The sequence below is a fragment of the Sus scrofa genome, chromosome 8 (assembly GCF_000003025.6).
Source record: "Sus scrofa isolate TJ Tabasco breed Duroc chromosome 8, Sscrofa11.1, whole genome shotgun sequence".
NCBI lineage: Eukaryota > Metazoa > Chordata > Mammalia > Artiodactyla > Suidae > Sus > Sus scrofa.
Window position 1 is genome coordinate 38877638 of NC_010450.4, and position 24455 is coordinate 38902092.

At 45.1% G+C, this 24455-nt stretch overlaps 1 protein-coding gene and 1 non-coding gene across 3 annotated transcripts in view; one reads left to right on the forward strand and one right to left on the reverse strand.

The window, feature by feature from the left end:
- CWH43 (cell wall biogenesis 43 C-terminal homolog) overlaps positions 1 to 24455 on the forward strand; it is a 75690-nt gene that overhangs the window by 8482 nt on the left and 42753 nt on the right. For both annotated transcript variants that reach the window (XM_013978667.2, XM_003128968.5), the window contains exons 3-8: positions 1725 to 1845; positions 2499 to 2653; positions 5644 to 5845; positions 11958 to 12046; positions 18500 to 18757; positions 22721 to 22846. In XM_013978667.2, coding sequence (XP_013834121.1) covers positions 1725 to 1845; positions 2499 to 2653; positions 5644 to 5845; positions 11958 to 12046; positions 18500 to 18757; positions 22721 to 22846 — 951 coding nt within the window. The remainder of the gene's footprint in view (positions 1 to 1724; positions 1846 to 2498; positions 2654 to 5643; positions 5846 to 11957; positions 12047 to 18499; positions 18758 to 22720; positions 22847 to 24455) is intronic.
- On the reverse strand, positions 14259 to 14330 carry TRNAE-UUC. The gene has a single exon. It is a non-coding gene; the product is annotated as a tRNA-Glu (tRNA).

The following is a 24455-nucleotide window of genomic DNA, read 5'->3' on the forward strand; positions in this document are numbered from 1 at the left end:
GACCTTAAATATTTTGCCTCACAAATATGGCTATGATCAAAAAGATAGGCAGTAGCAAGTGTTGGCAAGGTATGAAAAAGTTGAAATCCTCATACGTTGCTGGTGGGAATGCAAAATGGTGCAGCCGATTTGGAAAACAGTTTGGCAGTTCCTCAAAATGTTAAACATAGTTGTCATGTGACCCAACAACTCCACTCCTTGGTATAAACCACTCCCCCCCAAAAAATGGAAACATAGTCACAAAACACCTAGTGCACGAATAGTCGTGACAGCACTATTCTTAATAGCAAAAAAGTGGAAATGACCCAGATGCCCATCAACTGATGAATGGATAGAGAAAATACAGTATATCCACGCAATGGGATATTATTCAGTCATAAAAAAGGATGAAGAACTGGTAAGTGGTACAACATGGATGGACCTTGAAAACGTCATGCCAAGTGGGACAAAAAAAGTCACAGAAGGCTACATATTGTATGATTTCATTTATATGAAGTGCCCAGAATAGGAATAAATCCATACATGCAGAAAGTAGATTAGTGATTGCCAGGAGCTGGGGGTGGGTGTGGGGGGAAGAGAAGGAAAAAGGAGTGACTGCTAATGGGTATGGGCTTGTTCTTGGGGTAATGAAAATATTCTGGAATTAGTGGTAATCAGAACTTTGTGAATATATTAAGAGCCATTCAGTTGTATACTTTAGGAGGTCCCAATGTGGCACAGTGGGTTAAGAATCTGACTGCTGAGGCTTGGGTCACTGCAGAACTGCAAGTTTGATCCCCAGCCTGACACAGTGCGTTGAAGGATCTGCATTGCCAGAGTTCCTGTCATGGCTCAGCGGAAATGAATCTGACTAGTATCCATGAGGACACAGGTTTGATCTCTGGCCTTGATTTGTGGATTAAGGATCTGGCATTGCTGTGAGCTGTGGTGTAGGTCGCATACTCGGCTTCGGATATGGCGTTGCTGTGACTGTGGTGTAGGTGGGTGGTTACAGCTCTGATTTGACCCCTAGCCTGGGAACCTCCATATGCTGTGGATGAGGCCCTACAAAGACCAAAAAAACCCCCCAAACCCACAAAAAACAAAAACCCGGAAACAACAGCAGCATAAAAAGAAAAATGGGCAGAAGAAATAAAGAGACATTAAAAAAAAAAAAGGATCCAGCATTGCCAAAGCAGTAGCTTGGATTCAGTCTCTGGCCCAGGAACTTCCATATGCTGTGTGAGTGGCCATAAAATTAAAAAAAAATTGTACACTTTAACTCAGTGTTTTTTTTTTTTTTTTTTTTTTTGGTTTTTTAGGGCCACACCTGCAGCATATGGAAGTTCCCAGGCTAGGGGTTGAATGGGAGCTATAGCTGCTGGCCTGCACCACAGCCACAGCAACAGCAAGCAACTCAGGACCTGAGCCACATCTGCGACCCACAGCACGTCTCATGGCAATGCTGGATCCTTAACCCACTGATCGAGGCCAGGGATCAAATGTACATCCTCATGGATACTAGTCAGGTTAACGCTGAGCTACAAAGGGGAACTCTAAACTCTGAATTTTGTGGTGTGAATGATATAGCAATAAAAAATTTTGAAAAGATTTATACATACACATAATTATGTATTAACTCTACCTTCCCAAGTGGTGGCAGTCACAACAGTTATCAAATGCAGATCAATGAAAACCAACGCATGATTGCCAGAAATGTTCAGCTCTCTTTAATTTGTTTGTAGGCGGCATAGCCTCCTTCCAGGCTCCAAATGCCACACTTCGGCTCGCGGTCCTTTCTCTTGGCCTGTCTTCCTCGCTGGTGGTGCAAGCTGTGACATGGTGGACAGGAAGTGGTGTGCAAAGGTATGGTTTGTATGGAGTTCCCATCAAGGCTCAGCGGTTAGCGAACCTGACTAGCATCTGTGAGGATGCAAGTTCGATCCTTGGCCTTGCTCAGTGGGTTGAGGATCAGGCATGGCCATGAGCTGTGATGTAGGTCGCAGACTCGGCTTTGGATCCTGAGTTGCTGCGGCTCTGGTGTAGGCTGGTGGCTACAGTTCCGATTGGATCCCTAGCCTGGGAACCTTCCTATGCTGTGGGGGTGGCCCTAAAGGACAAAAAAAAAAAAAAAAAAAAAAAAAGGTATGGTTTGTATTTTATGCCTATTGATAAACAAGTGTGGTCAGTTACCAAAGGGAACGTTGGGACCAGGATTTCCAAATTAGAGTATCTATCTTGCCTAAGGCCTGTAGAAGTCTCATTTTTTTTTTTTTTTTTTCCTTTTCACAAAACCAGGATGTGACTCTTTGCCATGAGTCTCGATAATGCTGTGAGAGTTAAGGAATTGTAACCAGTCGCTTAGGTCACAGGCTGTATAAAGGCTCAGTTATGTACCTCCCTGCAGGTCACCTGCAAGACCACCACGTGTCCCCCTTCTGTGACCCTGAGAAATTCACGATGGATGTAATACATTGAAACCACATAAAAAGTCGTTGACAATACTTTCGTATTTACAGGTACCTCAGAGTCTGGGGATTCATTTTAGGACAGATTCTTCTTCTTGTTCTCCGCATTTGGTACACTTCACTGAACCCAATCTGGGTTTATCCCATGGCCAACAGAATGATACTGACGTTAAGTGCCATAGCCACCATGGATCGCATTTATTCGGGTAAGTGTAGGCCCAATTTATGGAGGGATTTTTCTCTCTCGCACAGTTTGTCTGAATGGAACACATCTTGGAAGAATACAACTACCCTTTCTCCATTCTCTCCCCATTTCAATTTTTTCCTCCCCCTGTAAAGTAGCAGGTGCAGGCCGTGGACTGTCACCTAAGCGGGAGGTGCCTTTTCCTCACCAGCACAGAGGGTGACGATAGCAAGCCATCTCAGGCTTGTCTCAGCTAGAACCAGGCTTCACATGCCCCACTGGCTTTCAGCTCTGTCTTTCCCTCTTTCCCTCTGGACAGGGCTTTCCAGGAGGGGACCCTTCAGCCCTCTACTGCCACGCTGACCCCAGCAAATCTCTGACACTGGAAAGTTATTTGTGAGCAAGGCTGTGGGAACTGTGTGTCTTTTTTTGGTTGTTGTTATTTGTTCTGCTTGGTTTGGTTCTCTCCCTGACCTAGGCGTCTGAAGGTATTTAAGCTCCAGATCTGAAACTTAAAGGAAAGCCCATGTCGTCATGCCACCTTTCAAATCACCTGTCGCTCTCTGGAGCTAACTCTCCCTGAGCTGCACATACCTAATATGGACATTTGCTTCATTCAGAAAAGAAGGGAGACATGGTCCTAGATTCTGCCTAACTCGCTCCTGACTTTCTGTGTGACTCTCAGTGAGTCACTCTTCTTTCATAAATACAGGCAGAAATCTCACGGATTAATGGAATATTAGAGGGTTTGGCTTGCTATGAACAAAGGGCTGGTATAATTCCCCTTTGGCCCCAATTTTGGAGTGAAAAGAGGGTAGCAAGAGCAGGGGAACATCATGCACCCAAATCAGTCAAGAGACATTAATATTAGAACCCCTAGCACTCGGTCTCGTGCTCTAACACCCTGATATATGTTTTAGATTTCATAAAACACCAATGTGTAAAGACGGGAACTCGGGCCGCAGATTTCACAGGGACGGCCTGATAAGGATCTGGATTTCAGGGTATCACTTACATTTCCTGACTTGAGTTTTCTTCTTTCTCGCCACTGTTTGAAATGTGTGTGACCCAGTTGTCGGTCCCTTCCTGCTTTTGCCCTGTATCCCATTTACAACACACAGCTCCTCACCACCTTCCCCAGGATATCTGATCATCCCAGGCATTTTGGCGGCGGTGGGGGGAGAGGGGGGGTAGCCTTATTGAAGATTTGCTGGGTCTTGGAAGAGGGTCACCCACCGTGGTACCCCCACAGTGGTACTCAGCAAATTCAGCTTAAGTGTCTCCCTTCTCCAAAGACTGTCTGCGTAGCCACAGGCTTGGCGCCTCTCTTCCCCGCCCTCTCCCCCATCCTCATAGCTTTCTGATCTCTTCCTCCTTCTGAAATCGGGCTGCCAGCCCCACAGGCGGACCCTAAGGCTCCCTGTATCCTGCACAGGGCTTCCCAGTGCCATGAAGCATCTGCCCAACAGGTTGTCTGTCCCTATAAAGAAATTCTCCTGCGGCTTTCCCATCACGGCGCAGCGGAAATGAATCTGACTAGGAACCATGAGGTTGCAGGTTCGATCCCTGGCCTCGCTCAGTGGGTCAAGGATCCGGCATTGCTGTGAACTGTGGTGTAGGTCACAGACATGGCTCAGATCTGGCGTTGCTGTGGCTGTTGTGTAGGCCAGTGGCTACAGCTCCAATTCGACCCCTAGCCTGGGAACCTCCATATGCCGCAGGTGCGGCCCTAAAAAGCCAAAAAAAAAAAAAAAAAAAAAAAAAAAGAAAGAAAGAAAGAAAGAAAGAAATTCTCCTGCCAGCATTTTCTCCAGCTGTTACATTTCTGCATGTGAAGTCATTAATGCAAGGAATTGAGACCTTGAGGTTCAACAGGCTTGGAAAGTATAGTATAGTCAAGAACACAGGCACTGGAGTTCCCGTCGTGGCTTAGTGTTAATGCATCTGACTAGCATCCATGAGGACGAAGGTTCGATCCCTGGCCTTGCTCAGTGGGTTAAGGATCCAGCATTGCCATGAGCTGTGGTGTAGGTCCCAGGTGTGGCTCGGATCCCATGTGGCTGTGGCTGTGGCATAAGCCAGCAGATACAGCTCCGATTGGACCCCTAGCCTAGGAACCTCCATATGCCATGGGTGCCGCCCTAAAAAGACAAAAAAAAAAAAAAAAAAAAAAAAAAAAAAAAAAAAAAAAAGAACACAGGTGCTGCCTAAGCTCTCTTTACCAGCTGTATGATCTTGGACAAGCTGCTTGTTTTCTCTGGGCCTCAGTTTCCTGATCTGTGAAGTGGAATTAGTAATAAAGCCTACCTCATAAAGTAGCTGTGAAGATTAAATGCATTCAGATAAAGGGCTGGGAACAGGGCCTGGCCCACAGTAACTGCTCAGTCGTTGCCCTTTTACCACTCTGGGGTCTCCGAGGGTTAGATGAAAGCCCTGTTCTTTTTGAGAGAAGCAGCCTGATATACTGGAAATGTACCACTCAACGTGGACTGCATTTGTTCCCCCAACGTACCTTACACTTTTTGTACATGTATTTTAGCTTCACAGGAGGTAAGTACCTTTCTGCATTGTCAGTTGTCAAATTCCAAAATGATCTTTTCTCTCTGAGCCATCCCTGATCTGACCTGCCTGAAACAACCTCTCCGACTGTCTGCCTTCCAGCACATTCTGCTGTGTCCCGAAGTTGCCTGTCTCATCTCCCCTTCTAGAGTAAACTCCTTGAAGCCGGGTACCATGTCTCACTTGTTAAAAGGCTGTTAGGAGTTCCCACTGTGGTGCAACGGGATCAACAGCATCTCTGCAACCCCAGGATGCAGGTTCAATCCCTGGCCCAGCACAGTGGGCTAAAGAATCTGGCGTGGCTGCAGCTATAGCAGAGGTCACAACTGCGACTCGGATCTGACCCCTGGCCTGGGACCTCCATATGCCGCAGGGCAGCCAAAAGAGAAAAGAGAAAAAAAAATCTGAGGGTATATTTCTGTAGAACTGACCCTTTCCCATTTTTCATTCTAGACAGTGACTGCCGTCAGCCTGAGGGCAAGAAGACTGATGAGGCAGCCAAGGCCATGGCTTCTCGGCCGAACTGGGTGTTGGCAGGGGCTGCCTTCGGCAGTCTCACGTTCCTCACCCACTGGGTTTTTGGAGAAGTGTCCCTTGTTTCCAGATGGGCGGTGAGCGGGCATCCCCATCCGGGACCAGATCCTAACCCATTTGGGTGAGTCTGGGTTTGGAAGCCATCCAGACATTGGCTATTGTGGTTGAAGAAGCTCTTCCTCTGTGTGAGCAGCTAGATCTGTGCCAGCTGGATGTGTCATAGTCCCCTTTCCCTAGATGTCACAAATGTGGCTTGAAATTACCGTGTGCTCAGAGATGAAGGAGCTAGAGGTCTTTGCCTGGTGCTCAGGGACCGCTGGGAGGTGGCCGAGGAATTGTTCACGGCCAAGGCACGGTCCTGGGAGCTCCTGGGTGGCCTGCTGAGGGACCCCCACAGGGAGAAGCATTCTCGGGAGTGGGGAGGGCTCAGCATCCCTGCAGATTCCCTATTATACCTGCAGGCATCGGGTAGGACAAGACCAGAGAGCCCTGGTGAGAGACACCAGGTCGGCAGTTGGCCATAGAGCTTCAGTCTCTGTAAAGGAGGGGAGCCCGGGGCTGGGGTGGGGGGATCTCTGCATCTTCTGTACTTTGGGCTTGTTCCAACCATGGAGCACACACGGAGTTAACAGTCCTGAGTGTAAGTGTTGGTTTACGTGCCTGGTCCTCCTCCGACCCTCTCTCTGCTCTTCCTGTCGCCTCTCTCCTCCCATAGTCAGGTCCAGCCTTGCACATAAAAGGATCAGAGGATCCCTTAAAACATCTGCCTCTGAGGTCTGTTTTCTCGTAAAGTATTAGAATTCCCACATTTGGAGACACGCTGGCTTTCTGCCCCCCGGACATCTGGGCACGTCCCACAGGTGTCGCACACTCAGTGTGACTGAGTCTGGGCTCAGTCATCCTTTCTCTCCAGATGTGTTCTTCCTCTTCCAGGCCTCAGTTCACTCTGTCTGTCGCTCCACTGTCCAAGCGGGGAACCAAGAGTCATCCTAGAAGCCTGTTGTCCTCATTTCTGCATCTAAGTTGGCATTAAATCCAGTGGATTCTGCTACCACTCTTGAAGTATCTACCCCTCCCTCTGTCCCCTGCCCCCCCTCCACCACCCGGCTTATCTCCTTAATGGATCCTCCTATCTTTTATCAAGCTGTTGCTCTTGGTCTCTCTGCCGAGAGGCCAGCTCCACACTGCTGCAGGGGGAGCTCTCTAAAATGCACATCTGACTCTAACTTGACTCTTTGCTTAAAACCTTTCAGCAGTTTCCCACCCCCGCTCAAACCTGGTCTTATGAAACAAGATCTGCACCCTCACTTTTTTTTTTTTTTTTTTGCCATTTCTAGGGCCTCTCCCTTGGCATATGGAGGTTCCCAGGCTAGGGGTCAAATCGGAGCTGTAGCTGCTGGCCTATGCCAAGCTGCAACTGTGACCCACACCACAGCTCATGGCAACGCCAGATTCTTTAACCACTGCGCCACGACGGGAACACCACCCTCACCTACTTTTACAGATGCTCCCTGCCTTACTTATCCCCATGCTTCACCTGGCCTGAAATCACTTTCAGTTCCCTAGACATGTCCTGGCAAGCTTTTACTCACCCTTCAAAATCCAGCTGGGGCATCTCCTCTGAAAGCCTTCTCTGATCATCCCAAGGATTCCTTTATGCCACAGTCCACCTTGAATCCCTATGCCACCCCCACCCACTTACATCTTTTCTTTTCTTTTTTTTATCTTTTGTCTTTTCAGGGCCACACCAACGGCATGTGGAGGTTCCCAGGCTAGGGGTCAAATTGGAACTGTAGCTGCCCACCTATGCCACAGCCACAGCAACACCAGATCCAAGCCGCGTCTGCGACCACAGCTCACAGCAACACTGGATCCTTAACCCACTGAGTGAGGCCAGGGATCGAACCTGCAACCTCATGGTTCCTAGTCGGATTCATTTCCACTGAGCCACAATGGGAACACCCATCTTTTCTTATTATTCTCCATTAAATTGTTTACGTTACAGTTATTTATGTTCTTCATCCTTTCTAGACACTAAGCTCTGTGAGGACAGGGAATGGGGAAAAGGAACTAATTAATACTTCTGACTGCCTCTGTATCAGGCCCTAAGTTGGGAAGTGGGCATATGTTATCCAGAGTCTGTATCTTTTTTTTTTTTTTCTTTTTATGGCTGCACCTGTGGCATATGGAAGTTCCCAGGTTAGGGATCAAATTGGAGCTGCAGCTGTCAGCCTACATCACAGCCACAGCAACACCAGATCTGAGCTGCATCTGCGACCTACGCTGAATCCTTAACCCGCTGAGCAAGGCCAGGGAGTGAACCCGCATCTTCATGGATACTAGTCGGGTTCTTAACCCACTGAGCCACAATGGGAACTCCCAGAGTCTATATTTTTTGGTCTTAGATGCTCTGGCATATTTGGGAGGAGGGGAGAGGAGGAAGAGAGGGAGGAGGGAAGGAGTTGATTTTCATGTGGTAAAGCTCCTGTGAAAATAAGCATTAAGTTGTGAGGAGAACAGGAGAACTGAACCAGCAAACCCAGGCTGGGCTTGAGGGCTGGAGTCCTGGCTGGCTGATAGCACATCACCAATTAACTTTGGACCAGTCACCTGACGTCCCTGGCCTCACTTTCCTCACCTTGAAAATGAGGGTTTTTGGAGTTCCCGTTGTGGCACAGCAGAAAGGAATCTGACTAGAAGGATGTGAATTCGATCCCTGGCCTTGCTCAGTGGGCTAAGGATCTGGCATCGCTGTGAGCTGTGGTCTAGGTTGCAGATGCGGATTGGATCCTGTATTGCTGTGGCTGTGGTGTAGGGTGGCAGCTACAGCTCTGATTCAACCCCTAGCCTGGGAACTTCCATATGCTGAGGGTGTGGCCCTAAAAAGCAAAAAAAAAAAAAAAGAAAAAGAGGGTTTTCTTTTTAGACATTGTGTAATTCTGTACTCGGGAGTAAGACTTAGATGGAGCTGTAACACGCGAGACCAGCATTTCCCAAACTGTTTTGTGTGGTGCACTGGTTTCTTGAGATGTCAGCAGGTGCGCGGAGAGGAAACACACACAAACAAAACACAGCCCCTTTTAGATCAAGCGGGTTTTGGAGGCACAGCACTTCATCACCCTGGCTTTGTGAGTCTCAAGGCACATTAGCATCATAGACTCTCGAGAGTGTCTGGAACTCATTTGAACATGGAATTCCTTTTTTAGGATCCTCATCAATGTTTCATGAAACTGATTTCTCTGAACCTTGCTTGAGAAATGCTGCATTAGTCCCTTGTTACCTATGGCTTCAGGAAGGGGGACCCCTTCCAGGGCCTGAGCGTGGGCTCCTTTCTAACATTCAGAAATGAATGTCTGGGGAGACATACGTGCTGACAAAGCAAGAGACTTTATTGGGGAGAGGCGCCCGGGTGGAGAGCAACAGGGTGAGGGAGCCCAGGGAGAACTGCTCTGCCACGTGGCTTGCAGTCTCAGGTTTTATGGGAATGGGGTTAGTTTCCGGTTTGTCTCTGGCCAGTTGTCTTGTTCAGCCCCTACTTGGTCTGGCCCAGGGTCCTTCTTGGTGGCGTGTGCATCTCTCAGCCAAGATGGATTCCAGCGCCAAGGATCCTGGGAGATTGGTTGTCTCCTTCCTCCTGTTGGCCCCTCCCAAATCCTCTGGTTAGTCTTTTTTTTTTTTTTTTTTTTGCTTTTTAGGGATGAAGTTGTGGCATGTGGAAGTTCCCAGGCTAAGAATCAAATTGGAGCTGCAGCCACAGCCACAGCAATGTGGGATCCTTAACCCACTGAGTGGGGCCAAGGATCGAATCCACATTCTCATGGATACTAATTGGGTGTGTAACCTGATGAGCCACGATGGGAACTCCCCAGTTAGTCTAAGGGCAGCACCTGGTTCCTTTTCAGGGTGTCCTGTTGTGAGACAACTCATGCAAACGGCTATTGTCATGCTTGGCCAAGGTGGGCAGTTTCAGGCAAGGGTCCCCTGACACTGTGACCATCATAGTAGGAAGTGCTCTCTAAAATTCTCTAGATCCTGCTGGGAATGGGTCCTAAGTCAGTTTGCATGGGATGGAGAGGTGAGAAATGGGAGGAAGGCGAGAGAGGGGCAGCTTGTGCCAAGCAGACTTTGGGAAACAGGATCAGTGCAGACCACAGAGTCTGGGAGGGCCAGGGAACAGGACACACTGTGTCTCAGTCATATGTCCCAGTGTCCCATCAGTGCCCCAGTGCTCCCAACTCCATGAGTCTCCTCTTCTGTAAACCCTGCGTTATGTGCTAATCGTGTTTGTCTCTGCCTCTCCCCCACTGGACCGCGAGGACAGGAAGGAAAGGGATCTTCATTCATGTATCCCAAGCCCCTAGAACAGAGCCTGGCACACAGTAGGTCCTCAGAAACATTTATCGTTGACTTGGGGATGGCCAATGATGGACAGCGTCCTCCACAGCCTTTTCTCACATTGACCTTCTGTAGACCCAGAACCATCCTTACCCTTGGAAGGTGGGGATGGGCAGGAGAGCGGCTGAGAGCCTCACCCCAGAGCCCGGGGGCCTTTGGGGGATTCTGAGACCTACGTGGGTGACTGTGTATAATCTCAGGCTGGTTACTTAAGTGTTCTTCCCCCCAGTGTCCTCCTCTACAAAATGGGGATGATTATAGCAGGTACTTTACAGACCTGTGAGGGTCAGATGAGCAAATATATGTAAAGATCTTCAAACAGCTCCCAGTATGTAGTAAGTACTGTGCCTTTTTTTTTTTTTTATGTTTATTTTTTTGGTCTTTTTGCCTTTTCTAGGGCTGCTCCTGCAGCATATGGAGGGTCCCAAACTAGGGGTCTAATCGGTGCTGTAGCCGCCGGCCTACACCACAGCCACAGCAACTTGGGATCTGAGCTATGTCTGCGACCTACACCACAGTTCACGGCAATGCCAGATCCTTAACCCACTGAGCAAGGCCAGGGATCGAACTCACAACCTCATGGTTCCTAGTTGGATTCGTTAACCACTGAGCCACGATGGGAACTCCAGTACCGTGCTTTTTAGTTTGTTTATATTACAGCTACTTCATTGAGTGCCAGGTTGTAGCTATTATTGCTGCTGGATTTTCTCCTGAAGTTTAGTTAAATTCTTTTTTTCCTCCTACAAATTTTTGCCAAAATAGCAAAAGAATGAAACCGTTTGTGGTGCTTTTTCAAAAACACACAACTGTTAATTATTTCTCAAACTCGCATCGGTCCCAGGAAGATGGAGACTATTGATAAAAGCAGTATTGAGGTTGAGAAAAGAATGAAACGGCACACTGAATAGAAACTTTTCCCAGTGGCTTTTCTTTTTGTCTTTGGCAGACATTTAAAATGTCACACGGGGAGTTCCTTTCATGGCTCAGTGGTTAATGAACCAGACTAGGATCCATGAGGATGCAGGTTTGATCCCTGGCCTTGATCAGTGGGTTAAGGATCTGTCATTACCATGAGCTGTGGTGTGGCTCACAGATGAGGCTCGGATATGGTGTTGCTGTGGCTGTGGCTGGCAGCCGTAGCTCCGATTCAGCCCCTAGGTTGGGAATCTCCATGTGCCGAAGGTGTGTCCCTTAAAAAAAAAAGAAATAAAAAAAAAAATGTCAAACGGCCAATATGAAATACGGCTTTTTTTTGTTGTTGTTGGCCATACCCACGCCACAAGGAAGTTCCTGGGCCAGGGATCCAACCCACCGTGCAGTTGCAATCTATGCTGTAGCTGTAGCAACTCTGAATCCATAACCTGTTTTACCATCTGGGAACTTCCATGAACGATAATTTAACAGTCTGAGAAAACTCGGTTACTGTGTTTAATTACATTGACCATAAAAGAGTGCAAATATCATTTAGGTCAAGTCAGAGGTGCTTTTACATCAATATTCTTTTCTTTTCTTTTTTCTTTTTTGCCACACCTGTGGCTTGCCTAAGTTCCCAGGCCAGGGATCAAACCCATGCCACAGTGGCAACCCAGGCAGCTGCAGTGTTAATGGCAGATACTTAACCCACTGCACCACCAGGGAGCTCCTTCATTGTTCTGAACATGTATAATATCCATTCCCAGGGGGCTTTCATGATCTCTCTGGTTGTTTCCCACTCTTATTATCTCTTGGATATGCCTGGAGGTAGGAGATACATTTCTATTTTATGTCTGGGACAATGGGATGTTAACAATGTCAGATGTCCTGTAACATGTCATATATATATATTTTTTTTTTGGCAGAGGTGCAGTTCTGCTGAGCTTGGCAAGTGGATTGATGCTTTCACCGTGTTCGTGGTTTCCTGGTTCCAGTTTCGCTTGGTGGATTACAGGTATGTGGAGTTTCCCTGCAGAAATGCTTGGTTGTCCAGTTTACTTGCGAACATGTGCCCCTAGAGTGGAAGGAGATGACCATACAAACATATGCTTTTGCCAGGTGGGCTGTTTTTATTTTGTTTTGTTTTGTTTTGTTTTTGTCTTTTTAGGGCCGCACCCATGGCACATGGAGGTTCCCAGGCTAGGGGTCCAATCAGAGCTGTAGATGCCAGCCTACACCACAGCCACAGAAACTCGGGATCCGAGCGATGTCTATGACCTACACCACAGCTCACGGCAATGCCGGATTCTTCACCCACTGAGAGAGGCCAGGGATCGAACCCAAAACCTCATGGGTGCCAGTTGGGTTCGTTAACTGCTGAGCCACGACGGGAACTCCCAGGTGGGCTGCTCTGACCAGCTCTAGCCCCTGCAACCCAGATGTCACCACGGTTACCAGTGACCACTGGCTCCAGGTCCTTGCCTCCTCCTCCTTCACCTTCCTCTCCTCCTGCGGTTGTCTTGTCCCACGACTGTGCTCACAGAATCACCCCATCTCCTAAACAACTCCAGGCACAGATGTCAGGAGCAGTTTTCCTGCCAGTCTGGGGAGATGGAGGGTTCAACACCACCGTGTGACCAGACCTCGTCCCCTCCAAGAGCCCATGCTTCTCTGGATTTCAGCAATGTTCTCCTTTGGGACTCCACTATGAAGCTCAATTTCCCTTTCTTTTCTGTGTGTAAGTTTCACCCCTCACCCAGCGCTGGGGTCCATGTTTGCTTATTCAAAGGCTTGGCCCTCCTCTTCCCAGTCATGCCCTTTAGGATTACGGAATATCATACTTCTGGAGCAATCAACTTATTTTTATGATTGTAACTGTCTCATTACTGTGACTGAATTATGCCACTCTTCTCCCTTCCTCTTTTTTTAAAAAGTTTTTTTATTATAGGTGATTTACAATGTTCTTTCAATTTCTGCTGTACAGCAAAGTGACACAGTTATATATATATATACACTCTATATACATATATATACATACACACACACACATATATATATACACACACTCTTTTTCTCACATTATCCTCCATCATGTTCCATCACAAGTGACTAGATATGGTTCCCTCTGCTATACATCGGGATCTCATTGCTTATCCACTCCCTTCCTCTGGAAGGGTAGAAATGGGAGTTCCCACTGTGGCACAATGGGTTAAGGATCTGGCGTTGCCACAGCTGCAGCACAGGTTGCAGCTGCGGCTCAGATTCGATCTTAAATAAAAAATCCAGATTAAAAAAAAAAAAAAAAAGGAGTTCCCGTCATGGCTCAGTGGTTAATGAATCTGACTAGGAACCACAAGGTTTCGGGTTCAATCCCTGGCCTTGCTCAGGGGGTTAAGGATCCGGCATTGCCGTGAGCTGTGGTGTAGGTTGCAGATGCGACTCGGATCCCGCGTTGCTGTGGCTCTGGTGTAGGCCGGTGGCTACAGCTCTGATTCGACCCCTAGCCTAGGAACCTCCATATGCCATGGGAGCGACCCTAGAAAAGGCAAAAAGACTAAAAAAAAAAAAAAAAAATCCCCACTCTGCGAGAGGACATAGACTACGTTTGGTTTCTGTGAGGAGAGACGTCCTTATTCATTTTACTTAAACTCGTGATTCAGAATTTTGTACTAGATGCTGGGTGTGGGTTTGGAGATTACATGGAATAGTCATAGAAGATGAGGGTTGAATAACATCCTTGGTACCTTTCTGTACACCTGAAGTGCCATCATCCTTGCATGGAAATGTACGTGTCATCCAAACAGACGATCATAATGAGATTAACCAGCTCCTTGTCTTCCTGGAGCTGTGTGAGCGAATGGTCACAGTCACATTGAGCTGTTTTTACTTGCTTGTCTATTTTCGGGTGGGCCTTCCTTGTGGGGTCTGTGGAAGCTTGTGTGAGGATAAGGTAGGAGTAACCTTTCTTCTCATTGGAGAGATGCCTCCTGAGATCCTGCAAGAAAAATATCAGATAACTCTGCAAAGGCTGAGTGTGCAATGAGCATGCGTAGCTTCTTAATCTATATACAATTAAGAAAGGGAACATGCAACGCATTGAAAGTTGTTCAGCATTTTTGTCATGTCTTTTCTCATGGAATAGAAACAATAATTCTTGGGCAGCTAATTAGCAGCTTCATTTTATTTGTTTACATTTGGCCACCACGTGGCTTGATGTGGGATCTTGGTTCCCAGACCAGGGATTGAATCTGGGCCACAGCAGTGAAAGTGCTGAGTCCTAACCCCTAGACCACCAGGGAACTCCAAGCAGCTTCATTTTAAACATAGGAAAAAAACTGAGGTCCACAGAAACATAAAGATCAGAAAAGCTGTGAACTTGGAGTTTTATGCTAATACTTTTTTCCCTGATAAAGAGTCAAACCTAATTTACTTTGGCTAGCTCTCTGAAGTGTTAAATAAAAGACCCTTGGGGCAGGCAGATGTAAAGCTTCTAATGGGTTATTTGCAGTAGAGAGGAAAGCGGGACCATAACCCATGAGCTCCATCTCCTTCTCTGATCACCTCCTCATCTAAGTCATGTGGGACCTCATACTTAATTATCTGGAGATGGTGCCCACTTTTCAGTGTGATTCACCTCTGGAAAATACCTCATAAAGCAGAACGTAGAAAAAGAAATCATATTTTTTCCTTGTACAATTAGAGTGTGCAGTACCACCTGGCTCTCAGCGTGAAATTACCCCAGTGACCTATAGAATTTCCTAAGAGCAAAGATACAGGACCTTTAGATGTTGGTGGCAATTAAATGAATAAAATTTAACTTTTATTAAAAATATATAGATGTTACTAAATGCATTGATAGGACCCCAGTGTACCATACAGAGTGCTTACAATTTTATTGTATGAGAAATTTGATCTGTTGAAAATGAACATGTTATTATAACTATTATTGGGATATTCAATTACTGTTGAAAAATTGCAAGATCTTATCGTAAAGACTTTGGGGGGATTGTTTGGAAGGAACCAGTCTCAAATGAAAAATATGTACAGTATACAGTTAAGAGAAAAGGCCAAAGTGACAGTGTGTGTCACCTGCTACCACTGGTGTATGAAACAGGAGGGAAATGTACATGCAGTGCATATTTCGGAGTTGCCATCGTGGCTCAGTGGTTAGTGAACTGCACTAGTATCCATGAGAATGCGGGTTCGATCCCTGGCCTCGATCAGTGGGTTAAGGATCTGGCGTTGCCATGAGCTGTGGTGTAGGTCCAGGCGAGGCTCAGATCCTGTGTTGCTGTGGCTGTGGTGTCGGCTAGCAGCTGTAGCTCTGATTCAACCCCTAGCCCGGGAACCTCCATATGCCACAGGTGCAGCCCTAAAAAGACAAACAACAACAACAGAAAAACCCACAATGCATATTTCCTCTTGTGCACAGATTATCTCTACAAGGATGCAGAAGAGGATGCTAGCATTGGTGGCCTTCACTAAGGGGATCTAGTCGGTGACAGGGGTCAGAGGGACTCTTTCACCTTTTCGGTTTTGGATTTTGAATTTATAACCTATTGAAAAAGTACAATTTTAGTACATTAGCACATATGTAGCCTGTTTAAAAATAAAAACTAAAGTAAAAATGAAAGCGCTGACAGTAAAGGGAAATGTGAAGAGATGTTTTCTCTCCCTTCAGGTAATTCTTTTTAGTAAGGCAGAAGCAGCAAAGTCATTTTGGTATCTTTAGAATATCCAGTTAGGGCTCATTCTTTGAAAAATAGTCGTTATAGGCTGGTAAACAGGAAAAAGTCACCCTTGCTAATCAAATAAATGAAAATCAAAATATAATATGGCTTTCGTCATTAATTTGGTAAAGATTTTTAGAAAGAAATGCTTTTGGCGGGGTTCCTGCAGGAAATGAAAACTGGTGTATGCCGTCAGGAAAGCAACTGACCACAAGTAATGACTGTTTAAAATGCTTTTGCCTCTTGACTTGATAGTTGTACATTTGAGAAATCTGAGAATTTTTTTTTCTTTGTTAGGGCCGCACCCATGACATATGGAAGTTCCCAGGCGAGGGGTCAAATCAGAGCTACAGCTGCCGGCCTACACCAACCACAGCCACAGCAACTCGGGATCGAACCATGCCTGCCACCTACACCACAGCTCAAGGCAACACCGGATCCTTAACTCACTGAGTGAGGCCAGGGATGGAAACCGCCTCCTCATGGATCCTAGTTGGATTCATTTCTGCTAAGCCACGGTGGGAACTCTCAGAGAATCTTTCTAAGAATTATTTTAAGGAAATGATCAGAGATGTAGTAAGAGATTAATTGACAAAGAAAGATGTTCCTCGCAGTGTCAGAAGCTTCCTGAATGGCCAGTAGGAAAATAGTTGCGCACGTTCCCCTGTGTTGCAGCAGGTCTGGCATTGCTACAACTTGGCGCAGGTCACAACTGTGGCGCAGGTTCTATCCCTGGTCCAGGAACTTCCACATGCCATGGGTATGGCAAAAAAAAAAAAGGGAAAATGGTTGTGGTGTATTTATCCAGGGAAATAGTCTATGTACCTAAACAGAAGAAAAACATTCATAACATGAAAAAACATTCTTGATATAATGTCCCGTAGAAACAGAATAAAATCCTCAGTATGTGATATGATTCCATTTATGTAAAAATACTTCTGCATATACACAAAAAGACATAAGGGAAATACCTAGGAATATTAGCCATGATCTTCTTGTCTCAGTTGCAGGCGATTTTTTTTTTATTCCTTGCGTTTTTAGGGCTGCACCAGCAGCATATGGAAGTTCCCAGACCAGGGGTCGAATAGGAGCTGCAGCTGCTGGCCTACACCACAGCCACAGACACGTCGGATCCTTAACCCCCTGAGCAAGGTCGGGGATCAAACCTGCATCCTTATGGATACTAGTTGGGTTCATAATCTGCTGAGCCACAGCAGGATCAGGTGATCCTTAACTGCTTCATTACTGTTCTGTTTTAAAAGTTTCTACAGTGCGTAGGCCTGATGTTTGTTTATTTACAAATGAAAAATTGTTTTTGTTATTAAAATAGATATTGTTGAATCTAAGACGTTGGGGGTCTGACTACGGAGTTAAAAAAATCTGTGGGTCGTCGAGGGCCCTGGAATCTGGTTCTTCTGTCCATCTGAGTAACGTGGGGAGGACGAGGCAGTCCCATGCATTGCCCTGTGGTGGGTGGTGCAAAAGGAACTGACTGATGGGGGGAAAGCTGGCTGGATCCGCTTCCTGGAATTCATGCCCCAGGCAGTGAGGAGTCGGCTGTGCACATCCTTGAAGGGTGGGTCACTTTTATACAACACTGGCATGTCTAATGTCTAGAAAATGTCATATTGTCTGGAAAGGTATTATATTGCTGTCTCCAGAATGGGGAGCTGTAAGACCCTGCTATGCTGCTGTCTTGAAGCCAATCTCATAGGAATGTGGAGAAACGTTATATTTCCTTAGGTTTGGCTCAACAAATTAGCAAACAGTGACTTAGCGCCTCCTGCAGACCAGATTGCCTGGCCCCTGTACACCCAAAACTTTCATGTGACCAAATGACCTGTCAGCAGAACTGTAAAGCCATGTGTGAATCTATAGACGCTGCCTCAGTCGCAGCTTCTTTTGGGACTGTGTGGTTGGGAAAATCAACTTATATCTTGTGGGATACGGGGCAAACATTTAATGCTCTGTTAGTAAGTTTCTTAACAAAAATAGTCTAGCAGTTCCTATTATGGCTCAGCAGAAACAAATCTGACCAGCATCCACAAAGACGCAGGTTCGATCCTCGATCCTGCTCAGTGGGTTAATGATCTGGCATTGCCTTGAGCTATGGTGTAGGTCGCAGATGTGGCTTGGATCTGGCGTGGCTCTGGCTGTGGTGTAGGCTGGCAGCTGTGGCTCCGATTCCACCGCTAGCCTGGGAACTTCCATATACTATGGGGGTGGCCCTCGAAAGACAAAAAGACAAAAAAAAAAAAAAGCTTCTAGAAACCACATTGATTCTACATGTTTTTTTACTGTCCTAGATCCAGCTGGTTAAATTAAATTAACATATTTTTGGTCTTACAGATAATTGCCTTTTTTTTTTTTCTTCAGCTTTTGCTATAAGGATCTTAACACAAATAACCTGAAAATGCCTTCTCTCCCCCTGGTCTTCCCAAAGAAATAGCACTGGACTGAGATTTCCTGGACTCGCATTCCACCTCCAGTTGCACACATAACTAACTGCGTGACCTTGAGCAAAGCATCTTAACCTTGCTAAGACCTTAGTTTCCCGTGGGTCTAGAAATTGGACCAGTAGCGACCAGAGTTCCCTTCTGGCTCTAAATAGCTATGAATTGGTTGTCCTATAAGCTTAGTATTCCTTTTTTTTTTTTTTTTTAACTTTTAAGGAAAAATGAAAGAGACTATTACTGCTTCCTCGTCTGATTCTTTTTCTTTCTGTCTCTCACACACAGGAGCAACCTCAGCTGCGGGTCTGCTTTATCTGCCCACGTGGGCAGCCGCTGTCTCTGGCTGTGTGCTCGCTGTCTTCACGGCATCCGTGTGGCCTCAGGTGCTTGGACACCTTATTAGCTCAGGGTCAAGCCCTGGGAAAGCCATGACCACTGCTATGATATTTTATCTTCTAGAAATATTCTTCTGTGCTTGGTGCACAGCTTTTAAATTTGTCCCAGGAGGTGTGTATGCTAGAGAAAGATCTGATGTGCTTTTGGGTGAGTACATTTGAAAGGTAACTACTCAAAAATACCCTTCAGGACTAACTAGGATTTAGCACTTTACATGGTGGATTTATATAGATAGGGTGTTCTTGCCTTTCTTATTAAAATAAACTGTTTAAATAGTTTTTTTTTTAATTAAAGTGTGGTTTATTATAGCGTTCTGCCAATTTCTGCTATATAGCAAAGTGACTCAATTATACACACATACATTCTTTTTTATATTTTTTTTCCATCGTGGTCAAAGTAAACTCTTTTGATTTAAAAGAAAAACCAGAGAAATATCTAAATTACTGTTTAAAAAGAAATTGTTTTTGGTTTGCTGATGTGAATGAATTTTTAATAGCTTGTATGATACAAAGGAGTGGGAGGTAACAATGACTTTATTTAAAAAGAAATTTCTTACTTCATTAATGAGTTTCAGTAATATTTATAATTGCAAAGAACTTCAAAGTGAATAGCTGTGAAAAAACCAAGTTTAATCCATCATAGCATAGAAAAGAGATACTATGTAACACTTGTATTATATGATATGTTAGGAAAGGATATATGAATATGATGCCCACATTGCTGGTTTTTTTTCTTTCTTTCTTTCTTTCTTTTTTTTTCTTTTTGCCTTTTCTAGGGCCGCTCCCGCGGCACATGGAGGTTCCCAGGTTAGGGGTCTAATCGGAGCTGTAGACACTGGCCTACACCACAGCCGCAGCAACTCGGGATCTGAGTCATGTCACATCTGCAGCCTACACCACAGCTCACAGCAACACCAGATCCTTAACCCACTGAGCAAGTCCAGGGATGGAACCCCCAACCTCATGGTTCCTAGTCAGATTCTTTAACCACTGCGCTCGACGACACTACGCCCACATTGCTAGCTTATTAAATATTGCAAATATATATAGGAAGTGTGACTTTTTTGCTTCCCTTGAATCTTTTTTTTTGTCTTTTTAGGGCCACACCCTCAGTATGTGGAGGTTCTCAGGGTAGGAGTTGAATCAGAGCTGTAGCCACCAGCCTACACTATAGCCACAGCAACACCAGATCTGAGCCGCAACCTATACCACAGCTCACGGCAACACTGGATCTTTAACCCACTGAGGGAGGACACGGATTGAAACCTGTGTCTTCATGGATACTAACTAGTCAGATTTGTTTCCACTGAGCCACAACAGGAGCTCCAGTTCCCCTGAATCTTATGTATGGTTTTTATTTACCATGTTTTTACCAACGAAGATATATTTTGCATGTATAAATTTAATGTAACCGAAAAATTCTCAAACATGGAGTAGGTATTTTACATTTCAGTGGTTATGAACTCAGGTACCAAAGTTAAAATTTCACGAACTTAGCCCAGTTTAATATTTCAGGAATTAGCTTTCAGCAGTAATGAAATTACTGCTGTATACCAGACATATGCATATTAAATGCTGCCTGTCATTCTAGTGTAAGTGAAACGTCAGATGTCTCCAGGATCAAAATCTTTGAGAAAATCAGGGAGACAAAGTATGTGAAGAGGGGATTCAGTTCTTGTTTGTTCACACAATCATTTTTTTTACCTTCTTCATTTATTTATTAAAAAATTGGAGTTCCCATTGTGGCACAGTGGAAACGAATCTAACTAGTATCCATGAGGTTACGGGTTCGATCCCTGGCCTTGCTCTGGGTTAAGGATCCGGCATTGCCCTGAGCTGTGGTGGAGGTTGCAGACACGGCTCGGATCCCATGTTGCTGTGGCTGTGGCCTAGGCTGGCAGTTGTAGCTCTGATTGGACCCCTAGCCTGGGAACCTCCATATGCCATGGGTGCAGCCATAAAAAGACAAAAAATTATTGTACACCTACTGTGGTCCAGGCACAGTGCCAGGTGTGGAGGATTTAAGAGATGTGGGGTTCTGCCCACCTGGAGCTTCCGTGTAGTCGAGGAAACACACTTATCAGATTAGACAAATACTTAGGGAGTCTCCTACAGTTGGGGTGAGTGCTGCCGAGAAGTCTGAGGCTCTGCAGTGCCCAGAGGTGCCTTTGGAATGCCTCCAGCCGCTCTGTACATTTTCACAAAAACTTTTCTACTCCACGAGCTAGACTTCTGTCAGGATGGGCTGATTTGGAAGAGATATTTTAATTTTTTTATTTTTTAAAATATTCATTTGTTTTTCATTTATTGGGTATTTTGTTTTGGTATTTGTTTTTCTTTTTAAGGCCACGCCCGCGGCATGTGGAAGTTCCCAGTCCAGGGGTCAAATCGGAGCTGCAGCTGCCAGCCTACACCACAGCCACAGCCATGCCAGATCCAAGCTGCATCTGTGACCAACACTGCAGCTCACAGCAACACCAGATCCTTAATCCTCTGAGCGAGGCCAGGGATCAAATCCACATCCTCATGGGTACTCGTCGGATTCCTAACCTGCTGAGCTATGGTGGAAACTCCAAAGATATTTTTAAATTCTGTGAAATATTTTAAAATAGCTTTTGAGGATTTACTGTTTCTGGCAGACATCCAACCTGTCATCTGATCAAAGACATACACTGATGCTTTTCCTCTGAGATAATCTTGGCTTTGCAAACTTCATGTTTCTTCTGGTTTCTTTCAGGTGTGTGTACTCTGTCCTGCTCTATCTTCCTGTCCAGTGCCCTGCTTTTCTCTTACTCCAGCTTGCTTAGGGATCTGCCATGAGGAGCAAACACAGGAAAGTAAGAGCCATTCTGAGCGTATGTTTCTTTCTTTCTTCTTCTTCTTTTTTTTTTTTTTTTTTTGGTCTTTTTTTAGGGTCACACCCAAGGCATATGGAGGTTCCCAGACTAGGGGTCGAATCGGAGCTATAGCCGCCTGCCTATACCAGAGCCACAGCAATGTGGGATCCAAGCCTCGTCTGTGACCTACACCACAGCTCATAGCAACTGGATCCTTAACCCACTGAGCGAGGCCAGGGATTGCACCCACAACCTTATGGTTCCTAGTTGGATTGGTTAACCATTGAGCCACGATAGGAACTCCGGTTTCTTTCTTTAGAACGTTATAGGTGGTGGGCATTTTGAGTTCTTTCTCACTATACTTATGGGATTGCAGTAACAGTGCTTTATTACAGCTTCAAACAACTAAGAATTCTTTTTCGTAAGAGTGACATTATATTGTTAAGGCTCCAAAAGCTAAGGAATGCCGGTAATGTGGAGTAGCTTTGACTAAAGATGGAAGAGAATCTGTATGAGATCAGAAACGAGTTCTCAATGTATTGTGTAGGTTTTTCTTGCGATTTCCTGGAAATGACACATAACTTTAAGGGAGGGGGGTTAGCCTTGCATGTAAGTGTAACTTTTACTTGGCATTCACTAATGGTTCTATTGTTCCATCATGCCTCTGTTTCCAGTCTTACTAAATACAACATTACAAGTACGTAGGCTTCACCTATAAGCTAAATTGGAATGCACCCCAGCTGAGCTCATCTTTCTCGGCGCAGTGTGAGTTCGAGCACGCATCCTCTCTGTGGACCCACACTCCAGGGCAGAATTATTGCCGCGGACACTGCCGTGTTAAGATCTACACATCCTGCTCTTGTGCTCCTTAGCTCTGTGCACGTGGTCCCTGTAGTGAAGCCTGTGTCCCTCACGCTGTCCATAAGGCTCCTTTCTCTTGTCCCACCCCAACCCTGTTCCTTGCACAGTCAACAATCTGTGACTGATGTCATTACCAGCCTAACAACTAGGAAACACTCAGGAAATCAAAAGAAACCTCTTCCTAGGAAAAGGCCGGGGTCTTTTAATGTAAAGCATACTTTCTAAAACGCTGGTTTCTTATGTTCATCCCAGTTGATCAAAAGTCATACTGGAATAATTGCTGAGGTCTAGAGATGACTCAGAAACTGAATTTTCAGCCAATGTCCATTGAAATGAAATACAGGCTCCTGGAATTTACCTTTGGAAAGATTTGGGGGCTGAAATGTAATATATTCATCTTTCTTTTTTAACAGGGGCAGTGATGCTAATTATTGGGCTGGATATGTTATTTGGTCCTAAGAAAAGCCTTGACTCTCTTCTTCAAACAAAAAACAGTCCTAAGGTGCTTTTCAGAAAGAGTGAAAAATATGCGAAACTTTGTGAGTATAGTTTTGCTTTATTTTTCAAAGTATTTTGTTGTAAATATAATTTTTCAAACATATGAAATTAAAGAGTTTAACAAACCCTCATGTACCCTTCGACTCAGCTCCAATGTTATGAACACCTATCTTCCTTCTTCTTCTTCGTCTTTTTTTTTTTTTTTTTTGGTAAAACACGTTAGAGCATATCTCTGATATTGTGTCATTTCAACCACATATCCTGTGTATTCATTTTGTTTCATATCTAGCTTAGATTTAACAGCTAGAATTTCCAAACTTCTTTGGTCTAATAGTTGAGTCTGTTTGTTTCATTTCTTATACTCCTTTTTGGGAGATGAAATATATTAATGTTTGGACTGTTGATGAACTAGAAACTCAAACATGAAATTAGTTTGCTATTTAATCTGACTTATCTCAAAATATGCTAGGTTAAATAAAAATGTTTATTGAATGTGTAACATTTGCAGATAGTATATTTGGGATACAAATTGCGGCCTAATTACATATAATTATGTAGTATTATGTAGTAGAGTATTATGTAGAATACCAAGACATGTAAAAACTGGTCTCCACCTTCAGTGACTCGATGCTTTACTAGAGAAGACAAAATATTAAGATGTAAAGAGCTACAAAACAATTAAGAAGCTAAAAATTGCAATATATTTTGAAAAGAAATATCATAAAGCAGTAAGATCATTATATAAACACCTTTATGTATGTTCCATCATAATTTGAAAAGGTTAGATTAAACTTTTGGGAGGAGTTCCCTGGTGACTCAGTGGATTTAAGATCTGGCATTGTCACAGCTGTGGCTCAGGCCACTGCTGTGGCATGGGTTTGATCCCTGGCCTCAGATCTTACACATGCTGTGGGCATGGCCAAAAAAATTTAGGGGAAAATTTGTGTGTGTGTGTTTTCGTCTTTTTGAGGGCCGCACCCATGGCATATGGATGTTCCCGGGCTAGGGGTCTAATCGGAGCTGTAACCACCAGCCTACACCACAGCCACAGCAATGTGGGATCCAAGCCATGTCTTCGACCTACACCACAGCTCACAGCAACGCCAGATCCTTAACCCACTGAGCAAGGCCAGGGATCGAACCCGAAACTTCATGGTTCCTAGTCAGATTTGTTTCCGCTGTGCCACAATAGGAACTCTTAGGGGTAAAAATTTTAATGTAGATGTTTTTGGATGTTCTTTTGTTTCAGGTGTGTCCCTTGAAACCAGAATCGGGGAGCTTTTGTCTTTTGGTTTACAGTCTTGACAGTCTTTTTTACTACTGCTGCTATCAATTCTTTAGGAGTTCCCGTCGTGGCTCAGTGAAAATGAATCTGACTAGCATCCATGAGGATTGCAGGTTCGATCCCTGGCCTTGCCTAGTGGGTTAAGGATCTAGCGTTGCTGTGAGCTGTGGTGTAGGCTGGAGGCTGTAGCTCCATCTGATTCAACCCCTAGCCTGGGAACCTCCATATGCCGTGGAAGCGGCCCTAGAAAAGACCAAAAAAAAAAAAAAAAAAAAAAAAAAAAAAGTATCCTACAGAGTAGTTTTACTGCCTTGAAAATTCCTCTGTGTTCCCCTTGCTCATCCCTCCCAGTCCCCACCAAGGGC